We start from the raw sequence: 10661 nt of genomic DNA, 5'->3' as shown, positions 1-10661 counted from the left end.
TCCCCTTTCACCACACCAGACTTACCAGCTGGAGGCAGCTGTATGGGAAATCGGATTGGTATTTGCTATCAGTATCGGCCCTCCCAAATCTCTATCAGTGTACCCCTGCTTGTGAGTTGTCTCTGTACCTTTTGGTTTTCAGCAATGTGCGGAGATGTAATGGGCAGCTGCAGCGCATAGGGAAGCACCAGCTGCCACAATACTGATGGTGCCAGGACCATTTGCACTCAGTCCACCCCCTCCAAAGGTAACACCTAAGGCTGCTGCCCCAGTCATGTTCCCTGGATGCCCCTTCCCCAGTTATGCATTTGCCAGTGCATCACTTCAGTTTTACTGCAGTTCACCAGGATTCAGAGCAATAAAATGATGGGCATTTAAACTTTTAACTGAATCTTCAGATGAATTTTCAAATGTATTGATAAGAGTTAGGTTTCCAAGCTTTGGGAACTTGGGCCAACCATGGTTTGTGGCTTTTAAGAAGATTATTATTTAAGAAGGTTAATCTTGCCTGTCTGCTGAGATGGTGAGTGAGGAGTCTAATGGCAATAATGGCTTCATGCCCTGATCTAAAAGATAATAGAAGTCTATGGAAGTGCTCCCCTAGATTTCATCAGGACCAGTCTTTAATGCAGTGGTTCATTGTCCAGTGTGGACAAGAATTAAATCAACACTTTTTTTTTTTAAGAAAGACCACTAGTCAACAATCAAGTGACAATGAATATTGATTATAATAGGCCTAGTGTGCATTTTTATCTCCTCTGTTGTATTCTAATTTATTTTTTTGCTTCCATTGGTAATTTTCTTGTCCAAAACTTTGGTTTGGGGAAGGGTTAGCAACATGACTTCTTGCATACTTAAGGCAGCCCCTCAGCCTGGCTTGTAAAGAGTCTGAGCAGCCAAGTGGAAACAGCAATTGAGGATGGGAAAACTATTACAGAGCATTTTCAGTTGTGGTGGGCGTTTCTAGCACCTGTTAGTAATCTGGGAGTCTTGCCGCGTCCAAATGACTCGGGTTTAAATAGTCTAGCAGAAAAAGGGGCAATTGATTCTGTTCCCTACAAGAGCAGGTTTCTATTTGCAGTTGCCAGAACCATTTGCTTAATTGTCTGGATTACTTATCAAAATCTAGCAGATCCAGTAACTATTTTTTCAGCCTTTTAAGCAAAGATATTTATACAAGAAAGTTTTTTGGGTTTGTTTTGGGGGGGGGGGTTGTTGCTATAGAATTAAAATGCTCGTTAAAACTCTGAGGAGTTGTTGACAAGACTTGGAAAATTACTATAGACTCATGGTCATTTTTTGTTTTGAAAACCTTGAGGGTTTCAAGGTGGTCACTTCAAAACGCTTCAAAAGTGTTTGGCATTAGTCTTAACATGGAAGTCAAAGAAAGTTTTACCACTGACTGCAGGAGAAGCAGGGTTAAACTAATCTGAATAGTTTTGAGAAGCTCCATTTCTTTTTTTTTTTGCCTTGCTATACTTTAAGCATTCTGAATCTCTGACATAGAGACAAGTGCTCTGTGCTTATGTAAGTAATGCTCTGTTTTGGCATGCGTGATGTAGTGCAATCCCAGCAGTGCTGATACAAAATGACTGCCAGATATTTATTCATTTATTTACTTATTTTGAGTAGACTGCAGCAGAATAGTAGATCTCTAAAGCAAAGTAGTCCAAGTGGACTGAGTAACTGTTTGTGAAATTCTAACATTTTGACTGCAGTTTGTTCGTGCTGTGCTTTGTTTGATAATGTGGCTCATCACCCAGGATAGTACCACAGTGTGACCAGCGTACTTTATTATTTCAACAGGACTCTTCTCCTCTTAATTATTGCTGTAACAAAACTCCCTCTAATGCTTCCACTAGAACTTATTCTAAGTTTTGAATTTTGGTGGCGGGCATTTTTTTCCCTAATGTTGGGGGGGGGAAATCCTGAAAGTTTTTCTTAAGTGAGACGTTGTTATGCTACTTCAGTATTCATAAAAATTCTAGGTAGAAAGGTGGGTGAATGTATGCAAGAGGCAAGGATTTGGGGGGGTGATATCTTTTATTGAACCTACTGTATAGCTGGAATAGACTTTCAAGCTTTCAAATGCAATGCATTCTTGTGTGTTGTTTGTACCTCAAACCGTGGCATGCAGTTCAGGTCATAAACAGATTCATACAGCACCTGTGGATTCCACTAGGAACTGCCCAGATCAATGGCTCCCCTGTTTCCGTAGTAATTAATGTCCCTCTGGGGTCAAGAAGCAAGGGGAGACTTAAAGGACAAAAAGTAAAGGAGCTATGCGGCGTAATAAAGTTTTTATTGCCACTTCTCCAGCAAGTTCTTCATAACTGGACTCGTGGCTTTGCCACCTATGAGTAAGGCTGTCATCCTAAGTTTGTGGCAATAAAAGCTTTATGGACCCTGCCCCATCAAGCAGTCCCTTCTGTCTTGTCTTTCGTCTTTCTTGGTGATTGAGTGGCCATCTTCATTTTGTAGAAAGTAATCAGAATACGGTGTTGAGGTTTTTTTCCTGACCTTTGGGTTCTTAGACCTTCACTGTATTTTCTAAAGCTGTGTCTATGTAAGGAATGATTTGCTTGTGGGGAATATTGATATTCTGTACCGGGTGCCTCTAGTGTAAGCACAGCTGCACCCCAAAAGCTCTGCTTTGCACTGGCATAGTATAAACCATTCTGACTCGGAAAGAAGATAAGAGACAACTGCGGGCATTTTCCAGCATAACTGTAATTGTAATGTAGCATTCTGCCAGGGATCACACATCTTCACACCCCTGACCAACATGGTTGACTAAGCCAAAGTCAGTAAGCCTAAGCGATAACTTAGGCTAATGCACATTAAAGCGCTGCATGTGGATGCACCCATGGCATTCTGCCTTATGGTTGCTATGCCGGCTTTGATAGAGACGGCTTGTGACTATAGGCTTTATACACATTATTGGAACTATCCTAAACTTCATCTTAAGATAAAAAAGTGCATTTCATTGCCTAGTTCTGTAAATGTTAACTTTCTGTCGGATAATAGCCCACAAAATACCAGGCTCAGTAGTCATGAAGTCTTAAATAAGGGATGTGTGTGTATCTGGAGAATCATTTAGCTATAGGCCAAGTAGAAGAAGGTGCTATTTGATTTCTTACAAATGTTTAGGACTAATATATAACAGTGTGACCTCTGACTTAACAAATATTGTAATTTATTAAAAGGACACTCTTTCTTCCAGTAAACTAATTGGAGTGTTGCTGTGACACAGCTGAATTAAAACAAAAACCTGATCTTAGATAAATTCACAGCTTCTGTGTGACAAAGAGCCATGCTGCTATTTTTAGCTTTCTGCCTTCATCTATATCAATTTATATGGGTTGCATGTGTTAGGCAAATCATTTATGCTAAAACTGGCACCTCCCTTATTCAAGATTTCAGATAGATAGGTGTTAGCATAGCACAAGCTTTCATAAACCTAAGTTTATTTTATCTGGTGCTGCTAATAAAATAAGACACCAAAAATATTTTAATAAAAAAATCAATTGAAGTTTTATGATGGGAGCAGTGGCAGTTGTGAATAAGCTTTTATACTGTGTGGTCCAAATCATGATGACAAAACTTTGCTTTTCTTTTTGTGTGTGTATACACAGAAACTATGTGAAGGAATTTTAAACATCCTTGAAAACGACACAAAAACTTCATGTCAAATTGCCTGCCTGGAAGCTCTACGAATTCTGTCCAGAGATAAGAAGGTTTTAGTGCCTGTAACAACAAAGAGCAACATGAAGATCCTGTTGAAGCTAGCGAAGCTTGATACTACAGAAGATCCCTTGGAGGAGGTTTCCGAATACCCTGTTATAGTGGAAGCTTTAAAATGCCTCTGTAACATAGTTTTTAATAGTGCTGTTGCACAGAAGCTCAGTTTGGAACTGAACCTTGCAGCTAAGCTTTGCAATCTCCTGAAAAAATGCAAGGACCAGAAGTTTGTTGATGACATTAAATGTTTTGATCTGCGTCTTCTCTTTCTCTTGTCACTTTTGCACACAGATATTAGGTCACAATTGCGTCATGAACTTCAAGGGGCACAAGTTTTGACTCAAGCTTTGGAAAATTCTGTGAACATAATATGGACAGATGAGTACAAAGCTGCTGAAGATCATGACAGGTCTCCTTTATCTCTGCAGGAGACAGATTGTGCTATTGAGGCACTAAAGGCGCTCTTTAACGTAACGCTCGACAGTTGGAATGTCCACAGCAAGGTACGTTCTGAAATGAAATCCTTTTGAATTGGGTTTATTTTGTCTACAAAAACCATAGCTGCTTCCTGGTTATTTCAGAGGGAAACAGTTAGCAGAACAGGCTAATCTTAAATTTAATGTACATTGTTCTGATGAGTATCTGAAGTATAGGCAGTAATGGTTAGGACTATGAAATGAATTAATTGAGAACAAAGAATCTACCTTGTGTTTTTCTTTTCTCAGATCACAATGTAAATAGATCACCTGTTGGGTTTTAAGAGCAGGTCATTTTGTTTTTATGAGGAAACAGACTTTTTTCTTTGTATGTTAGTCTTTTCTCTTTATTTCTGCTTCTGACCTGTGATTTCCATATAAAAAATATTTCTGTCTTCATAGTGGGAGACGTGCTTTATATCTGCCTAGACAAACAGCTGCGCTTGTGTATGTTTGTGAGTAGAAGATGTGATTCCACAGTCACATAAGCTGCTGTCTAAAATGTACACATTTTTCAAAAGCAGACAAAAGGAAATTACATTGATTTTTTTTTCCCTGTTTAAATTTGTTTTTATTTTATGACAAAGTAATTCTTTGAGGAAAATAATCTGTGTTAAACTCTGGGAAGTTGCTCTTCCAAGAACCTGAGCTTTAAGCAGTTAAACTGTACTTATCTGCCTCTGTGGGTTTCCAGTAACATTTGAAAGCAGTTTTGTCTCTTAACCCATGGACTGCAGGGAGACATATGGTTGTGGAAAAAGCCTCCTCTTGTGGACCTCCACTGCTTAAATGGAAATATCTAAAGCCAGCATATTCTGATATTTTGGTTTCATCTAAGACCTGCTCATACTGCAACTGAACTGTCCAAAAATGGAAGGCCAAGTATAGCATTGTTAAGACAGGGCAGGGGAGGTGCACCTGGATTCTTGCTCATTTGTGACTATCTGGAATATCTGCCCTGCTCTTCCCTAACACTTCCATGCACGGCAACCTGAAAAGTGAAGGGGTTTCATGCTTGAGACATGGCAAACAGGCTTACTTGTGAAATTCCCTAACAGCGTGACTATCTGTTAGAATTAGGGAGGTTTCATCCCACCAAAATTTCCCCTCAGACAAGCCAAGTTTGAACTGAAGAAAACATTTGGGCTGAGGGAGGATTATTAGGAAAGGAAAACAGAATTCCTCTTGTGAAACTCCCTTTCACATTTACATGCGAGTTTAGGGCTCTCTTGGGATTAGAGAATTTTATCTTGTATATAATGAGTTAAAGGCTGAATAATAATTTGTTACAAAGGCTTTGCAAAGCGAAGCAATACTTATGTAAAAAGGAGTGCCCCTAGTTCTCCACTTTATCATCCCACAGGAATCCTTATTAACCAAAGTTTTGTTTAACATCCTTTCTAATGATCTAGAAGAAGAGGTAAACAACACATTAATTAAGCGTGCTGAAAATACAGCACTGGAAGGTGTTGCAAACATCAGCCAGGATAGAAAAATAAAGGGGATCCAGAGAAACTGGATGTATAGGTTTCCCTTGATTTATGCAGGTTCTTTATATGCAAATTCACTCTTATGTGATAAGCATATTTAGACCCATAATTTGTTATATGCAAGATAAATTCGCTCTTATGCAATCAGCATAGATACCTCCCTCCTACCCCTCCAGCAGGTAAGTCTGGTGTGGGGAATGGAAAGGGCAGTGACCCCACTCACCCCAGCCCTGGCTGCAGCAGCCCTGGGAGCAGCTGACACCAACTGCCTGCAGCCACTGGGCTGCAGTGTGCTCCACCTGTCTCCCCGCACCTGGACTCACCCCAGCTGCCTGCACTCAGGCTGTGGTGCAGGCAGATGATGTCAGCTGCTCCTGGGGCTGCTCCAGCATGGGCTGGGGTGAATGTGGACAAGCAGAGTCCTGGGCAGCACAGGGTGCAGCACTTACTCCAGCCCTGGCTGCAGCAGTCCCGGGAGCGGCCAACACCAGCTGCCTCCACCAGGGCACAGAGCAGCCCAGGAGCAGAGGGGAGTGGGGGCAGGTGGAGCACAATGCAGCCCAGTAGCTGCAGACAACTGGCGCTGGCCACTTCTGGGGCCGCTGCAGCCAGGGCTGGGGTGAGTGCGGCTCTGTTCCTTTTGCTGCCCTGTGCAGCCCCGGAGGTGGCACGCCTCCCCCTGCCCCTTCCCTAGTCCCAGCCTTACTCCCTCCCTCCATTCCTCACCACCATGGGAACCTGTCCCTATTTGTTACATTGTAAAGTGGGTTCGCTTTATGCAAATTTGATTTATGCGCCATTCTCTGGGAACGCATCTACAGCATAAATCGAGGGAAACCTGTATTGGTAGGAAGTGAAGCAAGGTTCAGCTTGGGAGGAAGAGAAAAACTGTAAACTATCTGCTATTGAACGGCAGGAGAAAATGTCAAAGAAACAATTGAAAAATAAATCCATGTGATACCAGTAGGCAAACTGGGTGTTGTTAGCGTGTATTAGAGTTGTCCCCATATGTTCCCGTAAGATTAAGGCTCACTTTTCTTTTAGGTGCTGTGCAAATGCTTAAGAAGAGATAGTCCTTGCCAAGAAGAGTGAACTATCAAAAAAAATAGAAGTGTGGTAGGGAAAATGCATAAAGTTAAATGATCAGGATAAGTTATTAAGGACACTTTGTTATGCAGGTGACGTTTGTGGGAGACTAGGAGGCAAACAGTCTTATAAACAAAAAATTGGAGTGAGTGGGAATGATGAGAGGAGAGAAGTTAGTGAAGAAGGGAGTGGGAAAAAGGTTGAAGTTGAAAACAGAGTAAGGAAAGAGGAAGAAATAGAGAAGGACCTGTGGACTGGTGAGTGAGGCTGCTGACCCCGAAAAGGCTTATGATGGAGAGAATGGCTGCTTTCCCTAATCATATTGAGGGATGTAGGAAGTTTTGGGCCTAGTGGCATCCCTGTACACTGGAACCAGAAAGGAATGCTGTTTTCTACCCTGGATTATCTTAGGGGAAAAGCTAGTACCTCCAGTGACTGACCTTTGTTTCTGGGAGCTTTGCCTCTGCAATCCCCTCTGCCAGCCAAGTTGGCTTCTGGGAGAAGGACACCAAGGGCCCACTTATTTTGCAGTGTGATGCCAGTGTGATTCTGAATAGCCCACAGATAGTTCACAGGAAAGTCACACATCCTGAAATGGGGAGGGCTAAGAAGGGCTGATATAAACTATACTGAATATGATGGGTGTGAATGCCAAGGAAGATGAAAGGTTAACAGTGATGTAACGAGGGGCAGACACAGAAACAACTGCTTTGATATAAAAGGATACTGATATAAGAAGGGATCTACCTAAGTTGCGGTGAGAAAAAGGGCTTTTCACAGCCCCACTAGTGGCATGCAGAGATAATTTCACAGGCATTTCATGGCAGCCTCTTCCCCTCACCACTGATTGGCGGAGAGTGGGTGCCTTCACTCAGTGTATGTCCCTACTGCAATTTTTGTTTTTTCATTTTTTGCTTGATTTCGCAGGAAATTGTGGCCAATGCCAGATTTCCCAGCAATCATAGACAATGCTGTTTTTTGCAGTTTTCATGAAGCTGATGTAGGTAGGTCCCTAGGTATAAGCTCTTGCAATGTAACTGTTACATCTGCACAATTTGGTAGCAATGCAGATGTAGCAAGAACTGCTGAAACTAACTCTGTTTCATTCAAGGTTAATTTTAGGGTACTTCAGCTCACTCACATCACTACAGGATCATGCAGATACAACAGTGACAAAATAATAGCTGGTGTGTGTTCCTGAAAACAGTTCCCCCTCCCCCTTTTAAAACAGTTAAAAGGTACATTTGTCCAAGCTCTAGAAGTAATAGGAGATAATCTGAGTAAATAATGGATGCCGCCTGGGTGGGATAATCTGAAATTAGAATGAACCAAGCCCTCAAACAAGCACATAAAGGACACTCCTTTTGTTGTTAGGAAATTGATTACATGATCTAATAGGTATATTCCATCTTTAATTTCTACTGTTCTAGTGACCTGAACCCTCATTTGCAATCTTCAATATGAAAAATATCTTCATAATTTATATTTATATAGAATGAATCTCATCAATTTCGTTATATGGCTGCCATCCTTCGCCACTGCTTGTTAATCATGGGTCCTACTGAAGATAAAACGGAAGAGTTGCACAGGTTGGTAGAATTAAAGAACCAATATTTGTTTCAAGGATGACTGCTTTTATTTTGAACTAAATATTTCTTAATTATTAGCAAATTGGGATACCAAAATGAATATTATTACATAATGAATATATTATTTTTGATTAGCGTTTTTTAGATTTGAAGAACACCTGGTAGCTCAAGCAGACTGTCTGTCTGACATGTTGCTTTAACATGCCCAGTGTTTGAAAATAGTTCAAAACATAATAAGTGAGCTGTATAACCATTGTTACATTAAAATAGCAGTAGTAAAATGGAATATGCTAAAATGGAAACACGCGTGTATTGAGGTTGAAATTGTTACTAGGAATTCTAGCTGCGTCACTGTTTGCAGTTACCTATTTGAAATAGTTTGAAATCTGTTTAAGTAATTAAAACTTTATATTGGCTTGTTAATTTATAGTGCACACCTACATACCTACTGTTACCATCTTCAAACTGCCTTTGGGTATGTCCAGACAAATGTGCATGTGCAGGGAAACACATTTCCCATGGCATAAATAGCAGAGGCACATATTTGTGCCCTACTTTTTGCCCCAGGGCATGCCTCTGCACGTGCAGTCAGATGTATGGCAAATTATACTGGGTGGGGTAGGGGAGGCTCAGCAGCCTTACCTAAGGTCCTGGGGGCCTCCTGGGCCAGCAGTGGTGCTGATCTGGCCACGCAGAGCCTGGCCAGCAGCTAGAGCATGACTCTACACTGCCAAGCTCTGTTTCTGGTGGTGTGTGCACCATGCCATTTTATTCAGCAGTGATGATTTTTTTTTTTTCTTCACATCAGGATCTCCTGGTCTCAAATTTTGGTGCTAATTAGCAGTGTGGCAAATGGGTGTACATGTACTGCATGTGGTTTGAGGCACCGCAAACCACATATGCACACTTATCTGGATGCACCCTTTGTGTTCAGTTCTTCCCATTCCGTGGAATGAGTTTGCAGCTGCCAGAATGTTACTTTTGATCTTGTTAGGACTCTGTTGTATAACATTTTTTTTCTGTGCTGTAAATGCTGCAGGTTTAGGGTTCTAATGCTAATGATGAGAAAGGAGTGATTGGTTACAACTGTATGTAATTAACTGGTCTTTACCTTTAAAAAAAAAAAAAAAACAACCCAGGAAATTATGCGCACAGTGTGTTGTTTAAAATAAAACTCCCAAAAACATGATGCAGGTTGCGAAGTCAGGCAATTGGAAGTTGAGAAATGTCATAGTTGAGGTTTCCTGAAGAACCTTAATTCTTTCCATCTGTCTCGTGTATGATGACAAAGGTGTTTAATAATACAGTTGCCTACTATTTTTCCTCTGGATGCCTGCCTCAGAAAATGAACACAAGAGGGGACAATATTAAGGTTACACAGATAACTGTAAATCTGGACTTTCCTTATTTTTGTGTCTTTGACTGTACAGTCTACAGAATATTTTTTAACATACTGTTTTTCATGTGTAGTATGGATTGTAGGACAATGCCAAAATGAGAAGGCTCTGGTCCAGAGGGATGCACCTCATAAGACCCAAAGGACCTGAATGTCTTATTACTGGGTGGGTACAGATGTTACACTTAATGTGCTTTCAAGTGCACAGAAAGCGCCTTACAGCCATAACAGAACAGATGTTCGTGGCACATAAAGCACATTAAAAATGGTGGATCCCACTCTAAGTTTAACTCTGGATGGATGTGTACTAACCTAAAATGCTTTCTGTTAGAGTGCTTTATTGAATGTCTGTGCCAGATCACATGAAGGGTTAACTTAGAACATGATCACCGCTATCCCAGGCAGCATGACGCAGGGCTGCGATCTAGCTTTGGGCATAGATCCTGTACTCTGCCCAAGTGACTGCCAGGCCACCCCCTTCCCCCTTTGACCTGAGTCAGTGACAGCCTCTGATCCCAGCCCTGCATGCACCCTGGTAGGGGGAGGGAGGGTTGGGGTGGCCACCCTGGCCCTGTAGCACACCACAGCCCAGAAGGGGGGGGTGGGGCTGCTGCAGGGAAGGAGTCCAGTGTCTTACTCCCAGCAGCCACTCCAACTAGGCTGCAGTATGCCGCTGCTTGGCTGAGGGAGAGGGGCTGCAGGGGAAGGGTCTCTGCCCCACCCCCACCTGCCTGGTTGGGGCTGCTACAGTGAAAGGGTTCCTAGCCTGCCTTCGCCCCCCACCCCAACCACTAAATTGTGGGGGGGCCTTTGCAGTCCTTGCACGATTTTCCCCCACTTTTCCCCGTCAGCCACTGCTGACAGTTGAAGGCTGGGGGGGCAT

General features: G+C 42.1%; 1 protein-coding gene across 2 annotated transcripts in view; it reads left to right on the top strand.

Moving 5' to 3' along the window:
• RIC8B (RIC8 guanine nucleotide exchange factor B) overlaps positions 1 to 10661 on the top strand; it is a 66447-nt gene that overhangs the window by 24756 nt on the left and 31030 nt on the right. For both annotated transcript variants that reach the window (XM_019515334.1, XM_019515333.1), the window contains exons 2-3: positions 3636 to 4244; positions 8288 to 8382. In XM_019515334.1, the coding sequence (XP_019370879.1) occupies positions 3636 to 4244; positions 8288 to 8382 (704 nt within the window). The remainder of the gene's footprint in view (positions 1 to 3635; positions 4245 to 8287; positions 8383 to 10661) is intronic.

The sequence above is a fragment of the Gavialis gangeticus genome, unplaced genomic scaffold (assembly GCF_001723915.1).
Source record: "Gavialis gangeticus isolate Ggan-Ray unplaced genomic scaffold, GavGan_comp1, whole genome shotgun sequence".
NCBI lineage: Eukaryota > Metazoa > Chordata > Crocodylia > Gavialidae > Gavialis > Gavialis gangeticus.
The sequence above is the reverse complement of the archived record's forward strand: the minus strand, read 5'-3'. Positions and strand labels throughout refer to the sequence as shown.